This window comes from Stegastes partitus, unplaced genomic scaffold (genome assembly GCF_000690725.1).
Source record: "Stegastes partitus isolate 25-593 unplaced genomic scaffold, Stegastes_partitus-1.0.2 Scaffold481, whole genome shotgun sequence".
NCBI classification, from domain to species: Eukaryota; Metazoa; Chordata; class Actinopteri; family Pomacentridae; genus Stegastes; species Stegastes partitus.
The window spans coordinates 177,848-193,628 of record NW_007578212.1 but is presented as its reverse complement, the minus strand read 5'-3'; the positions used below and the strand labels follow the sequence as shown (position 1 = coordinate 193,628).

The 15,781-nt window shown below is 43.5% G+C and overlaps 2 protein-coding genes across 4 annotated transcripts in view; one reads left to right on the top strand and one right to left on the bottom strand.

Moving 5' to 3' along the window:
- Positions 1-6,315: 6,315 nt before the first annotated feature.
- Positions 6,316-14,894, bottom strand: pfkfb3 (6-phosphofructo-2-kinase/fructose-2,6-biphosphatase 3). Of its 3 annotated transcripts, none has more exons than XM_008286987.1 (15): positions 14,647-14,894; positions 12,184-12,312; positions 11,967-12,063; positions 11,808-11,874; positions 11,631-11,705; positions 11,486-11,542; positions 11,244-11,368; positions 10,943-11,150; positions 10,699-10,845; positions 10,505-10,609; positions 10,244-10,373; positions 10,011-10,138; positions 9,684-9,872; positions 9,408-9,430; positions 6,316-7,786 (listed from the first exon to the last, which is right to left on the bottom strand). In XM_008286987.1, the coding sequence occupies exons 1-15, from the start codon at positions 14,714-14,716 to the stop codon at positions 7,780-7,782; spliced, it is 1,557 nt and encodes a 518-aa protein (XP_008285209.1). In that variant the 5' UTR covers positions 14,717-14,894; the 3' UTR covers positions 6,316-7,779. The 3 variants fall into 3 exon arrangements, with proteins under 3 accessions (XP_008285209.1, XP_008285208.1, XP_008285210.1); XM_008286988.1 differs by lacking the exon at positions 6,316-7,786 and adding an exon at positions 8,706-8,838; XM_008286986.1 differs by lacking the exon at positions 9,408-9,430.
- The window catches only part of il15ra (interleukin 15 receptor subunit alpha), a 35,890-nt gene continuing 34,321 nt past the window's right edge, over positions 14,213-15,781 (top strand). The window contains exon 1 of the mRNA XM_008286993.1: positions 14,213-14,225. The gene's annotated coding sequence lies outside the window, so the exon portion shown is untranslated. The remainder of the gene's footprint in view (positions 14,226-15,781) is intronic.

Below are 15,781 nucleotides of genomic sequence, written 5' to 3'. Positions count from 1 at the left end.
ATACTGTATAGATGTCCTTTTGCACAGCTTTAATATTATTAATGTTGAAGAGAGCCAGAGCTATGATGTCATGTGCACAATGGAGGATTGTACTATTGCAAACCCCTGTGAATGTTTTAAATAACTGCTGACAAAGCATTTACTAATCAGCTTTTTCTGCATGTCTTTTCGCCACAGATCATGCCTTTTCTTTAGGTGTCTTGTGAACTGAAGCATGCTCATTAGGTAAGAAAACATGTGAATGGTTAGATGACAATGATGGAAAAAGCTTTCGGTCAGTGTCTCAGGAGTGAAGCACTGAGTTTCATTCTGACATAAAACTGAAAACCAGTCACGCAGTAGACTTCAAGCAAAACCTTCACTTCCACGTTACTTTCTGTTACTTAAAATGAAAAGAAAACATCCACCTCTTGTATGTGCTGGTAAGCGGGTATAATTAAAATATCATTAAAGAATTAAATTAATCACAGAAGGAAACGTTCTGTCTCTAAACCTATAATCTACAAATGCAGTGTGACTCACTGCAGTAAGATGATATTTTTGTGAGGGCGATGGAGCTACGCAGAGGACCCCGTAAAAGGGCTTTTATTTCACCGCCGGTGTAATCAGGGATAACACATGGTCTATTTAATCCGCTCTGCTCCATTCAAGGCCCGCTGAATGACTTATCCTCGCCCATTCAGCGCAAAATCTCTGAATCAATGGCCTCCGCACAAATGAGAGGGATGAGTTTTCACTCCAACCCACGAATAATGCAGGAAGTGCATTCTTTAGAAACAAAAACCAGAAGGTCATCTTCAGCATGTGAGTATACAGTTTAGTGACACACTGCTTTATATTCATAAGATACTAAAACTAAGGCAGGATTCTCAGTACAACCCTCACATCTCTGACTAATAGCTGCTGATCATCTCTGTGCATCGTGTTGTTAAACAAACCACCTTCACTGGATTCTAACTTCACATGGACGTCTTTTAATCAAGGCCCCTTACAGATTAAATTTCAGGCTAGAAAGGGACTGTAGTGTCGCTTCAAACCAGTTTGGTGCATTTTGAGGAACAAAGCTGCAGGGTCTCTAAAGGGGAAGCTTGCAGGATGTGTTGTTGGTTTAACTAGTAAACCATTGCACACAAGTACGATGGAAGATGTGTGACATTCCTATTTTAACGAAAGACTTTGGTCACTGGTGCCCAGACGTCATAAAAGCATAAAAGACAGTGTTGCAATGCAAGTGCAATGATATGCGCTGGCAGTTGATGACCATGACCTCTTTCTTCACACCAACCCGCCACGGTGCAGCAGAATTACGAAAAAACAAAATAACATCATCTGACTAAAGTGTTGGTCCACCACATGCTGGTAGAATAGATTCAGTCCACCTTGGAATTGATCCACCAAGTCTCCGGCCTCTACTGGAGCTCTGAGTTCATTCAACGTGGAAACAGATTCTCCTCCTGCATTACAAATGTCAGTTAACTGCACTCAGGTTCATTAATTTGCTCAAAGTCATCCCATAAATTGTGAAAGTGTAGAATTATCTGAGCCAAATTAGCTGAACTTGAGAAAGCAAGTTGAATAAACTCAAAATATTAAGTTGAATCAACTAGTCAAACAGAGATACTGACAGACAGGTTTTCACTTTGCATTTTTTAAGTTTGAACAGTTTCTTCCTCAAATGTTAAAGTCATTTTTGACCAGAATCAGTTTAAGACAAACTCTATGAGACTGCTGCAGCTTATAGTCTACTAGTCTAACGGTGTAAGGACTACATTCACTACTAACTTTTACTATAAAAAGAAATAACCATCAACTAATTTACCATCTGTCAAGAACACACAGAAAGTTTCCACCATGTCTGTTTTCTCAAGCTACTAAAAACAAGAATCTCTTGCAATGCATCCTGGGGTGTCTACTTATGCTAGTTTTGTTTCTTACGCACTGAATTTAACGAGTTGAGTGACTGTTTATTCATTTAACTCATCATTTTAAGTGCCTCAAGTTATAGAAATGGGTGTTTCTAAGTTATAAAGTGGTCTGAAACTGAAAGACAGTCGGCCCTTTACATCCAATTTATTAAAAATCAGCAAAATTCTTATATTTACATTAAATAAACAAGAATAAATTAGTTGATTTGACTAAAATCCTCTATGAATTGTCTTTATGTTCATTTGAATATGATGGACTTGACATTATTTTTAGCAATTTCAATTCTTTTACTTTGAGGTAGTTTTTTTCAGTTTCTTTAATCACTTAATTGTTTTCACAGGCTCAAAATCATAAGTGTCCAAGACCTTACAATCTTTGTATGCACCCCTCTGGCAACTGCAAACGTTCTAGAAGTAATCCCTCTGTATTTTTGTATCTATGTGGGTCAAAGAGTTCATATCTGTGTTCACAGGATGTGTGTGTCTCGCTGTGGTTGTGCATGCGTGTGGTGTGTATATATATGCTGTATGACGCAAGATTGCCTTATTACCAAGCAATTGGTCGGAGCTAAGCGTGTAGAGGACAAGGAGCTGAGTCATGGCAAAGGAGAGATAAAGATAGTAGTGAGACATGACGCCCGGTCACCTGCTGATGATGAGTCACTGTGCAAAAGACTCAACACTGTTGCCAAGCCTTCTTCTGTTTTGATAATCTTAAATGTCCATGTTGAAGTTAGGCACTAAGTTGTAAGTGGACTATTCTCCACTGACCAACTGGGCCAGTCGGCGTTGCTCTTTGTAACCTGCCTGATTGGGATCACACACTGTCCTTCGTCAGCGCAGCATTAGACGGCTATTTGTGGAGCTGCTGCCGCTGGATTAGCCCAGCTTGTTAACGCCAAGCCTATGTACCATTCAGATGCCTGACACAGCAACTCCTCTCTCCCACAGAGATTACACACAAACACACACACACACACGCTAGGCTAACCATCACTACCAACGGCAAGCCACATTCAAGTCCTCTCCAGGCCGTAGCTGCCAGCTGACACGTAGTTACAGCCTCGTCATTAAGTCAACACCTCAGAGACAGGAAAGGGGAATTACACTGTGAAATGGCAGGAAATGTGATGCAAAGTGCTTCATATTTATGAAAGGAGACTTGAATAGGTAAAGCAGCCCCATGTGAGCGACAACAACATGCAAAGTGAGAATGCAAAATAAGTTTTGGGGTTTTAGTGGCAGTGTGAGTGCTCAGGAGTTGTTTAAGTGTGTCCATGTGTTTGAGGGTAGGTGTCAGGGAGGCAGAGCAGAAAGTGGTGAACATGACAGCAGTCACATAGCCACTCTGACCACAGGATGAGCCAGGCTGAGCCAAGACCCAAGTCTGCCCATGATTCAGACTGGAGGAAATACCACATTCAACTGGCAAAGCCAGACTGTGTGTCTGTGTATGTGTGGGAATGGAAGGAGAGAGACAAATTGAGGAAGATGATGACATGAGTCTGTGTGCAGCATCTAGAATGATGAGAGTTGAGCTCATGTTTGGGTGAATTGTGCTTCACACTGACAGTAATCAACATCAGGAAGTCACCAGAATCATTAGTGTCTTCCTTGGAAGGACATAAATCAAAAGGAAATATAAAAAAACTAAACAAAACAACAACAACATAGAACAAAGCGTACCATTGTTTAAGACAAGTTCAGCAGGATTTTTGAATTAGATCTTTGCAGCTGGTTTTCTTTGCAGCAAACTCTGCAGCAGTTGAGCCAAAATGTTGGAAACAGCAGGAAGCAATAAAAACACGAACTAGGTCATTTACTTATGGAAAGTGGTGGAAACATTTAATACAGAGACATTAAACCAGAAACCTGTTTGCTTAACTCAACAAGGACATCAGGTCAGATGCAAAAATAAAGTCCATAATAAATCATTGATACTGATAATCATGCTTTTTGACATTTGTTATCCTCACACTATACGGATACTGCATTCTTGGGTGCAGTAATAAAACAGAACTCATCAATCGGATCATTTCCCTTCTATAATCATTAATGCCAGGAGTGAATTTTTCTTCCAGTCAGGCAGATTTTAACAGTGCTGAAGAAAAAAAAACAGGTTTAACCAACGCATTCCTTCCACTGACTTAAAAAACCATCAGTCTCAGGTTTAAATCTACACGTGACGCCTGTAATAGTCGTGTGACATTTGGAAACAATGTCTACATCCTCCTTCTCTGTAAATGTTGTCATTGTCTAGTGCCTACCTGCAAACCATCTGCTGGTCACTGTTGTACTTACATACCAATAAAGCAGCTCACCAGTAGGGACTTCTTCAAACGTTGCCTGTTACTCTGAAAAGAAAACAACTCAACTTCTGATGTACTATTGTTTTTAGTTTTGCAAGTTGTGGTTTGCATGTTCCTGTTTGTGTAATTTAGTATGTTGCTTCTACTGTCTGGTCCACCTCATCCCCACATACAGGCAGAAACTAAAATCTGCAAAGCCTGTTGTCAGAACTGTGAGGAAATGGACCACCGAGGCAAAGCAGGAACTACAAGCCTGTTTTGACTGTACAGACTGGAGTGTTTTTGAAGATGCCAACAACAACCTGGATGACCCAACAGACACTGTGACTGCATACATCAGTTTCTGGGAGGACATGTGTGTGCCAACCAGAACCTTCAGGACCTTCAACAACAGCAAGCCATGGTTCACCACCAAACTGCGACAGCTCCGCCATGCCAAGGAGGAGGCTTACAGGAGTGGGGACAGAGACCTGTTGAAGAAGACCAGAAACACACTGAGCAAAGAGATCAGAGTGGCTAAGAGGAGCTGAAGAACCAGCTGTCAGCTGACGACCCTGCTTCAGTGTGGAGAGGCCTGACGAGTCTGCATATCGGCAGGAGGTTGAGCGGCTGGTGTTTTGGTGCAGCCACAACAACCTGGAGCTGAACAAGATCAAGACTGTGGAGATGAGAGTGAACTTCAGGAGACAGCCCTCGCCACTGCTCCCCCTCACCATCAGCAGCAGCCCTGTGTCAGCTGTAGAGTCCTTCAAGCTCCTGAGGACGACAATCACCTGAAGTGGGAGAAGAACATCCGTTGTATCCTCAAAAAGGCTCAGCAGAGGATGTACTTCCTGCGACAGCTGAGGAGCCACAGGAGCTGTTGATTCAGTTCTACACCGCCGTCATCCAAGCTGTCCTGTGCAGCTCCATCACTGTGTGGTTTGGAGCAGCCACACTGCAGGACAGAAACAGACTGCAGCACACAGTCAGAACAGCCGAGAAGATCATCGGAGCTCCCCTGCCCTCCATCCAGGACCTGTACTCCACTAGAACCAGGAAGAGGACAGGGACCATCATCACAGACCCCTCTCATCCTGGTCATAAACTGTTCTCCCTCCTCCCCTCCGGCAGGCCATACAGAGTCCTGCAGTCCTTTGTTAGGTTTGATGAACTGGACCCGAGAGTTTAAACCTGATTTTTCTTTCACCTGAGCTCAAGCTCATGTTTTGATAAAGACCCCCTCTGATGAAAGTCGAGTGTTTCACCTTGTTATCATGAAAACAATCTGGTTTTTATGTGCTGGAGGACATTTAATGTGTGAAACTGCACAGATACTAACTTCATATGCAACAACCTTAGATAATAAGTCCTGTCAACTTGCAGGGTGGGACTTTCTGTATAATTTGTTTTCTGGCTCTAACATATATGACTGAATTATTCCATTGTTGTTGTTGTGTGGTGTGGAATAGTTTTACGTTGTTTGAGCTGGTGTGCTCGAGCTGTGGTGAGTGGAGGAGGGGTGGTTGGGGAAGGAGGCTGGAAGTTTGCAGAATCACATCTAAGCCACATAAAGACAGGAAAGGAGGATTTTCAAGGCAGCCTGACAAAATTCCCTTATAAATTTTACAGGTGGAGGTATTAAAGCTCAAACCACACGTTGCTTCTTTGAGAATTGAAGTGAACATATAGATTTTTTAAAAAGCCCCTGTGTCTTTGTAACATGTAGACAAACATCTTCATACTATTTCAGGAGGTCAATAAATAAATATTCCATTCTTTACCTACTGCAGTTATCATTAGTTATTATTGTCACCTAGCATTTTTCACACTCACTGTTTGTCTCCTACCACAGACCTTCATCACCGCTGTACTTCTGAGAAGAGGTTGGTTACTTTACGATTTCATAGCAGCTTCCTGAATTCACAGAGTCACGACTATACTGATAAGCAGCATTCGACTCACTGTGTGACTCATGTGAATGTGACATAGTGAAGGCAGGAACACAGTGTGTACGCTGCACATTAGCTCCACAAAAGGAAGCACAAAGGATGGCCTGAACATTACTGTTGAATTCGAGCCAATGAAACAAACAAACGCTGTACGTTCTCCCCGCAGTGAATTTATTGGTCCAGCAGATGCAAAAATCAACTGTACAACGTATTCTCATGCACAGTGCTCAGATCAAAACAAAGGTGCCTCTCCCATCAAGCGGTCATTTGAAACTACATAAAAATAAATAAAGAATATAATAAATCAGTTTTTACAAAAAACAAATTTCAAGTATCTCAAACAAACATGTTAAAATTTTTGACTGAGATAAGTAAGCTTCTGCTTCTTTCTCAACACGCCGTGCCTTCCATTCAGTCCCAACACAATAGTACATTAACAAACAAACAAAAGAGTTACACACATTTAAAAAGACTCCCGTGAGTGTTCCAGTCATCTCCCATCCATGGCCAGTTATACCATATGTACACTAACATTTACAAAGATATTATTAACAGCACGCCTTGTGTTATAACAAAAATAGAGGTGCTATATTTGTGCGTAGCCGACAACGACAGCAAAAGAAAAATAAACTTGAGTTTCCCATCAGTAGAGTGAAACACGTGCACTGTGGCACTGAAACTAAACAAAGTCAAAAATAAATAGTCTAACTGTGACGATATTGAAATGATATGTGGAGTTATTAGGTGAAATGTGTTGCCTCTCCTCAAGCAATCGAGTCCAGAGAAATCAGCGAGAGAAGCGGCGTCAGGCTTGCGAAACAAGCACTACAGGCACTCTAGGGCAAAAACCACCTCCACTACCGGGAAGTAACATGAGACACAACAGAGTGACAAATAAACCAAACAAAAAGCAAAAACGTATCACCGCTGTGCAAAATATCGCTTATTTTGTTGCGTGTCAGCATTCAAAGGAGTCAATTAAATCATGACGCTTTTTGATAAACACGTGAATACATGAAAAAAAACACCAGTGCTTCCAAGGAAGTGGCAGAAAAGTTTACAATGTAAACTAAATATGATATCCTTTCATTACTTAAGACAACCATGAGTGCATGGTTGGAAAGAAGGATTAGCTGAAGGTTTGGGTATGATAATTTGTCTTTGGTCTCTCTAAAAGTATAAACCACATGCGATTAGCTTCCAAGAGAGTCCTCTGAGGTCTAACAAGAGTGACTGTTGATTTAAAGGAGTCACAGTTTGCCTCTTTCCATCTGAACATTTTAGACACAAGAATGTCTAAACGTTAACCAAAAACCTCAGATTCATCTGTCTCAACAGCAAGAAAGAGAGAATTTAAGAGTCTTGCTTTGATTAAACGGTTAAAGAACCACAACCCTTTTATCCCCAACAATAAAGATCCCACAACTGGTTTCCTTGGCTGACAAAATGATGTTTGTTAACATTTTACTGACAGAATTATGTTGCTTTTAGGAAAGTAACTCTTCATTTTTACTATTCCTAGTTGTTTCATGTTGTTTTCAGCGAGTTTTCGTCAGTCGGCGCACAGTCACTGGCAGGGCTGCAGGAAGTCGTGGCAGCCGGATGAGCTTCTCCTCAGGTCCTGCAAACACAAAGAAGAACAGCAGCCGGTAAGTATCACCGTGGAGCTGCCAGAACCGACAAGAAAACAACACTATTGTATCAATATGGTAAAGTGATAGCCTCAGCTAACGTAATCCCTTAACCACGAGCTGTGTTTTCTCAGGCCCTAACTTCCTCTATGATATTTTAAGCGAGCGAGAAAACTAGCACGTAGCTCATGAGTGTGTGAACAGGTTGCTGTGTCTGCGCCGCATTAATCCTCAGGTGATTATGAATGAAGCTTACGAGAACACACACACACCCAGCACTGTTATTCACAGCTTTCCACTGTGCCAGCAAAACTAGCATGGGCACGCTAGCTCTCCTCATGCACTCACTCGCGCTGCATGTTCATTTAACACGCAGTGCAAACCATTTAGTCGTCTTAAGCCGACGACTTTCTCATGAGCAAAAGCTACAATTAACTGGTATTAAACTGACTGTAAACAGAAACAACATAAAGGCTGATGTAGTTCCTACAGCGGGCTTTCACTGACGAGCTAATTCATGCTCTGGCAGCCATTTTGGAGAATATTTTGCTCAAGGCTATCAGCAAACAAAAACTGCTCTTCTAAGTAAACGTATCTGTTTCTAAATGCAAAACAATCAGATAACTCACTATTGAAATGTAGCTAGTGAATGCTGTCAGTCTACTTGCATGCTAACGAGCTAAGTCTTGCTGTATTGTTGGCACATTTGATTAGAAGCATGTAAATGAGCACATCTAGTGGAAGCTAGCTTTAGCATGTCACATTCATGTCATTGCTAAAGGAGCCTGCAGGCCGGTTATTTTGTAAATAGCTAGTTAGTTTGGTTGCCACTTCGGAAAACTTGTCTTGTTTTGAAGCAGAAACTTAAAAGTGACGCAGTTTGGCAGGTGTTTCTTCAAATGCTACGTATTGGATTTCTCTGGTATTTGCATCAGATGTGGTTACTGGCAGAAACTATGAAGCAACTGCAAAGCCTCTACTGTGTGTTTACCTTTGAGAGACTAAGAGAGAAACCACCTCTAGATAGTGGAGGATGGTGCGTCTTTAAGCAGCACAAGACAGACCAAAAATAAACCAAACACACAAACAAGAACAGGACAGTCAGCATGAATCACAGGAGGATAGTAACAAGCACAGCGTAGTGACGACAACAGACAGGCATCTCCGGAATGTAAACGGGAAAGGGGAGTTCCCTATGGACAAATATGGACACTTTTCTTTTCCACAACTTCCAGGAACAATAGTTCTACTTCAGCATCAAGTACTATTTCCCATGAGTCACGTGTGGATCAGTACAGGTTTACTGTAAAACACTGTTTAAATAACAACAAGCTGTGATCATGTGGAAATCGTAGAGATGAAATTAGATGCTGGTATATAAAGATAATCGTATGTGTATTTTGTGCATTGCTATTTCTTGACATAATTGCATTTCGAGGTGAGATTTAAGCCTGAATAAATGATTATTGTTTTGTCAGTAAAGTGTTGTGGAAGTCCAGGAAAAGAAATTCCAGCAGTGAGCACAATGTCAACACAGCAGCAGGAAGAGAATGGATGGATCAGAATGACAGAGCAAGGCAGCCAAAGATCCTTCACTGTGCAAATACTTACAGGCAAACTTTGCCCAGCCAATGCTGTAAGGTGCAGAGGAGGAGAAGGCAGCAGAGGAAGAGGACGAGAAACAAGTGAGTGAACAAACATGCAGAAACTGTCAGAAAGGAAACAGATGTAGGAAATGCTTGCCGCTCATCCTCATAAAACAAATACCTCTCAGCAGAATTCTTGCCAAACTTTCTAATTTGGCAGCAGCATATACAGCTTCCTGCTGGCTTTCAAATACCCATTATAGCTGACCCTGCTTTAAGACTTGCTGTTGTTAAAACCCACCTGTCCAGCCAGAGCAAGAGGGAGATGAGAGGGGCTGCAGAGGGCCAGTGAGGCCACAGAGGGGGGCAGCTCCTGGATCGGAGCCTCGTCCAGATCATCAATGCGAGGTTTCTTGATGTTTGACTCGGGGCTGGTCAGAGGAGTAACGCTGTTCCTCCTGATCAAGGTGCCAGGACCCCGCTTAACCTCCTGCAAGTGTGACAAAGACACACAAGACTTAGAAACCAAGCAAAGTGCAACATGTTTTAGCTTTCATGCATAAATGACATATGAAGCTCAGTACAGGATTTGCTCTGACTTCAGCTCTCAGTAATCAGTCAGTCTTACCTCCGGTCTTTCCCTGTGGGTGTTTACTGCCTCCACATTCAGAGAGATTGACTCCACTTTGCACCCATAGGCGACCGGGGTGAGCTTCAGCACCGTGTGGAGGGGACACTTCAGATAGGCCATCTCATCTGGAGAAAACGGCAGGAAAATATGAATAAAGGTGCAGCAGATTCAAGCATCCTGTGTTGATCGTGACCATAAGCTTGGGGGCTTGTGTGAGTTGTGGCACGCACCTGCACTCTTATCCAGGAAGTAAGCCAGCAGGCAGCGCATGACGGCCTGGTGGCAGATAACCAGGACATTCTCCTGCCTCTCCAGCTCCATGATGACCGGCTCCACTCGCTGCACCAGGTCCTGATAAGACTGCAGTCAGGAGGGTAGAACCGGTTATTAGTGTAATCAGCTTATGCTTGTTGCTCGTAATAGTTTGCTGATGATTTGAACTATAAAAAATGTTGTGCAAGTGTAAATATATCACATGGCTTGTCGCGTACCTCTCCAGCAGGGTAGCGGTAGTAGTATTTATCTTCATCTCTCAGAGCAAACTCTTCTGGGAATTTCTCCTTTATTTCGTCATACGTCATCTCCTCACACAATCCCTAAAAACAACAAGCATCCAGTCAGCTTGGCAACATCAAAGAGAGCTGTTGTTGTGTGATCTGAAAGCGTGCATGAGAGTGACACTCACAGCATCGATCTCATTAAGAGCCTTCCACTGTTCGTACGGGACTCCCAGGTGCTCGGCGGTCTGGATGCTGCGGCACAGCTGGCTGGTCCACACCTTCAGATTCTTCAGCTGCTGCTCCTCCACAAACCGAGCCAGGGCAGCTGAAAACTACATCACGGAGGGAACAGCATTCAGCACCTGATCATCACCTCGTAAGTCAGCCAGAGACTTTAATCATCTTTACATTGGTCTTTTCTGTTTGTACCTGTTTGCCCCTCGACGACAGGCCAGCGTCGCCCCCCAGCCGTCCCTCCAGGTTGTCGGTGCTCTCTCCGTGTCGGCACAGGTAGATGGTTCGCGGCTGGACATGGATGTTCATCAGGTAGTACACGATCTTACTCTGAATGTGATCCTGGTTGCGGTTGACGAGAAAACGGCGACCCACATCTATGACTTTGATGAAGGAGAGGTCCCTGGAGGGAGACGGCAAACAGGATGGGGTGAGTGATGCGAGTGTGAAGGTTTGTGTCAGACGTGGGGTGTGTACTGATAAAAATCAGTGTTACCTGTCATAGTGATCAGGGTCCAGAGGTTGGTAGCTGGTTTTGTAACATTCAATTCTCCTCTGGAAATCCAGCATGGCATCGGTCTTGTTGCAGTCGCGGTAGTCCGGACAGGACACCTTCACTTCCTGCACAGGGAGGAAAACTGTCAGACGGCAAACAACACGCCTGATGCCAGAGAGTTATTAACATTTGAATTTGTTTAAAGCAACGTAAGGATGATAACGTGTGTGTGTGTGACTCACCATGATGTTCGAAGCGATAACGTTGGGATCATCGCACACAGACTCAATGAAGAAGACCTGTGCAGAAGGAGGAGATGTCATTGAATGTGCTGCACTGGGTCCAGTCTCGTAACTTGGCTGCTGTGGTTGCCGTAGCAACACATACCTTGAAGTCGTTCTCACTGCCAAACTTGAGGATCATGTCTCGTCTCTCTCTTGTCGTGTTGGTGGCGTCAAAGACCTAAAAAAACATCAGAGAGCTTTATAAGATGATGGCTTTTCATCAGGTTGTACATGAGTATACAGCTTTTGAAAAGCATGAGATGCATGATGGGAAACTCACCGCTACTTGGCCTCCTTCATCCTTCAAATAGGACTTGACATCCCTCAGGGCTGCTAAGGCACACTGCCTGAAGAACAAAGATGATGAACGTGTCAATCAAGTTACTGTTTAAAGATATTAACAGTTGTGAGTGTGTGAGCGGAGGGATGGGAGACTTACTGCCTGATCTTCACAGCACATTCATTATCAGGCTTGAAGAAGTCATAGGAGCTGTAGTTCTTGACCGCCTCCCTGCGGTACTCTCCTACGTTGAAAACTACAACACACACAGAAGGATACAAGCAAGTGTGAACACAATGCCCTAGAAACATAACGCCATCGTGTAATCAACAAGCTGTTCTCACATTTAAATGTGGGTTTTGTGAGTGTCGTGTACCTTTGGTGGGCATGCCGATCCAGTTGAGGTAGCGGGTGAGTTTCTTGGACATGTACGTCTTGCCTCTCGCCGGCAGACCCACCATCACGATGACGGTGGGGGGGTTGGCGGAGTGAGGGGCGCCAGATGCTGCAGAGAGGGGTGGCAGGGGGAATATGTCATGACAACTGAGCCTGTTGACAAAACTACAAAAAAGTAAACATTGTACTTAACAAGACATTTAATTTAGCCAATGAAGGAGCAGAAGACTTCAGGGGCAGAATTTAGAACAAGTGTCACTGAACAACAGCAAGTAAACTGAATAACAACACGCAGACCAGACATCAGCTGGCCACTAAGAACTACAACCAGCCTGAATTTATTACAACCTCTGCCCTATAATCTCCATTTCTTCCTGAGCTGACCCAATGCCAGCGAGCACGTGGCTGTCTGCTGCCCCCAGCCTTGGCTGTTACTTCCACCTCGCTGCACGTCTGACCCACTTTTAAACTGCCCTGCACGAGCCAGGATGAACTCTATTCACTTGATCAGATATACATTAACCCCAGCGCCTGAGGCCCACTTTACAGTAAGTCGTATGTTCCTGCAGGCCGGTTCATGTTACCGTAGCTGCTCGGTGGGAGACTGATGTCAGAGGAATGCAGGGCACTGATTCTACCTGTAAAAGATCCTCTGTAGGTCACTGAGTCATGAATACTTTTCATGGGAAATTTCTTCAGCAAAAGAAGCTGTTTTTTGAACCAGATGCAGAGGTGCCTTCCCCCTTTGCATCACTGCAATAGTAGACATCAGAGAACTCCCCGAGAGCTCAAATCTACGCTTCCTCACAGAACTCCTGATGTTGTTTCACAAGTACCACGTTGTCTAAATGGAAAAACTGATTAAACTCTAAGTCAGTGTGAGCACAACCCAGATTCTCTGTTCTTCTCTCCTCCATCACCATCTCACCTCCAGCATCCCACCTCTATCCAGTATGAACTCATTAAACTTCATAGTTCTTGATTACGCATTTAAAAAAAAAGCCATGTCTGAAGCACAAGTGAGGTAGAAGCTGGGGCTCCAGCTCCAGCTCAGTTTACACCGTGCATCACTGCAACCGCTCATTCTGTCTCCTTCAGTTTGTTGATTTAGTGTTACTTTAACCAAGGTAACAAAACACGTTTCAGGTGAGGTCACTGACAACACGCCAACGCCAAGTTATGCACGTTGTCCTTCATGTTTGCCTGAGAAACAGACACTCAGTCCCATCAGTTCCTTCTATCACAGCTGATCATCCTCGGATGTTTTTCAATCAATGCAAAAATAATTACTTAACATGTTATTAAAGGCATCAATTCATGAGGCAAAGACTAGGGCTGTACCACTTTAATAAATTAGCAAATTGGGGAAAAAAATATGACTTTATTATAACTGCTGTGAAACCATTAAAGGGCGCTGGCTTAGCTGGCAGTCCCGACAGTTCCTGTCTCGGACAGATGTAACTGTGAATGGAATTTCTCTGTAAGGGATTAATAAAGTATTATTGATTGATTGATTGATATGTGCTTTGTACGGTTGTTCTAGCAAAATATTTTCAGTTATGTTAAAGAAATCCCCTCTCAAAATCGCATTTTCCTGTATAATATTCCTTTATGTTACATTATTCTTCATTAGCTTTAAATGTTCTCAGGCTGTAGCATTGACAGGTAAACACAATAGGACACGCAGATTGTTATTCTAGTTTTTAGCCAGGTGAGACGCTTGTCTTTTCTCGGTTTAAATGTGAACATGTTTGACCTCCGTCTTTCTTAAGACTCATCCACTCCAAAAACCTGAGGAGACAGCTTCTCTGTGGCATTTAACTCTCTTTTTCTCGTCCCTCTCCGGGTATCTCTTCGCAGTGGTCGCCGCCGCAGCATCACGGTCGAACCATGTGAACGTGCGCTGCCGGCGGACCAATCAGAAACCGGCGCCGGCTTCTAAAGCATCACGCGCAGGTGTCTGGACCCGGCGGTTCCCATGGCGACGGGAGCCTCGTCATGCTCCAGTTTGGAGAGCCGCGCGTGCTGACCAAGACCACCGGTGAGTTAAACTGACCGGCGGAGGTCAGCAGGTGCGCGAGGACTGCGATACATCCGCAAAAACACGGTAAAATTACTATTTTTTAAATAAAGAAATAAAATGGCAGCTCCACAGAGAGACTTAAAGTGCTAAAAAGATAAAGTTTATCACTAATTCTCCACACTGTTTGTCTCGTTACTGTTACTACCGTAGCAGTGACCCAGAGATGCTAACAGCAGAGCTCACGCGGTACTAGATGTCGTCAGCCATTAATGATTAAAAACTAATTAGCGCCAAACTGTGAGTCCAAGTAGAAATATTAGAGGGTCGGACCACCACCACCACAAGCTAATAATTATTCTACATATCAAGTAATAGCGAGAAATACACACAATAAAACCCGTAAAGATGGCAGCCTCTTACCTCTCCGCCTGTCATCCTTGGTGGGAACCCAGATCTTTTGGATCCTGTTCTGGGTGAGCTCTCTGGGCATTCCTTATTGGCTCGAGAACCGCACAGCACACAGGAACCGAGTCGCTTAAGATCCCGGAGTGAGAAGACTTGGTAAAAATAAACAAAAATGAAAAGAGCCGGTGTTTTGTCTCTGAGTCTGGTCCGTGTGTCCGTTCAGATGCTGTTGGGAGTGTGTGCAGAGCGCCGGGAGTCGAGCTAATCTGCCGGTCTGCGGCTCACATCCGCTATTTAACCCCGCCCGGAGCAACGTGACAGCATGACGACACACACACACAACACACACACACGCACACAACACACACACACACACACACACTCCACAGCGCCTCACTGTGGTAAACTTCTTTACTAGCTCATCAGTCAACAGCCTCATTTTTATGATCACGAAAGGCTCAAATAAAACCGGTCGCTTTATTGTGTCTGTTTAGCTTCTATTATATCAGCAGCACCATAATAATAATAATATACTAATAATTAATTGCTGCTCTTTTATTAGACTGTGTGTGTTTTATGGTTTTATAAGGCGTTGCTGTGGGCGTTTAATTAGCTCCCTGTGGTTTTAACGTGTATTTGAATGCGATTTCCATCTTCTTTTTATTATTTTAAGCTGATATTTATCTATTCCCAATACCAGGCTTTATGATTTAACCCTTTTTCAGGATTCCTATATCAATGATTAAACCTTTTTCTGCATCTGAGCAACAGAACAGATAATGCAATGTGTGAAACTCGACTGATTTTTCCCCACATCCGTGCCTGTTGTAATAAAAGAGGCATTTAGCTCTCCTGAGACCACCCTACCTGCTGCCCCTGCAGTCTAAAAGCATAAATCAGAGGTGGATGAGACGTGCAGAGAGACACATCTTCTCTCCTCCTGCTTCCTCACTCTGGGTTCTCCCATTGAGTCACGATGGGTAAAGTTGTGCATATAGCGATTGGGTGTCAACTTTCGAAACCCCACATTGGCCAAACTCATTGTCATCTCAGTGCACATTTAGGGGAAATGTTGAAGGAGACTCCCTTGGTATATTACAGTACAATTAGCTCAGATTTAGATGCTAAATATACCCTGCAGAGGGTTTGA

What these genes read in the sequence shown, in the direction of transcription:
- pfkfb3 (XM_008286988.1), bottom strand. Translation starts at nt 14,716, where the DNA reads ATGCCCAGAGAGCTCACCCAGAACAGGATCCAAAAGATCTGGGTTCCC. An exon ending in CTCTTAATGAGATCGATGCT is followed by an intron (nt 10,610 to 10,698) that starts GTGAGTGTCACT and finishes TGTTGTTTTTAG; the next exon opens with GGATTGTGTGAGGAGATGAC. An exon ending in TGGCTGGGCAAAGTTTGCCT is followed by an intron (nt 8,839 to 9,407) that starts GTAAGTATTTGC and finishes TGCTGCTTAAAG; the next exon opens with ACGCACCATCCTCCACTATC.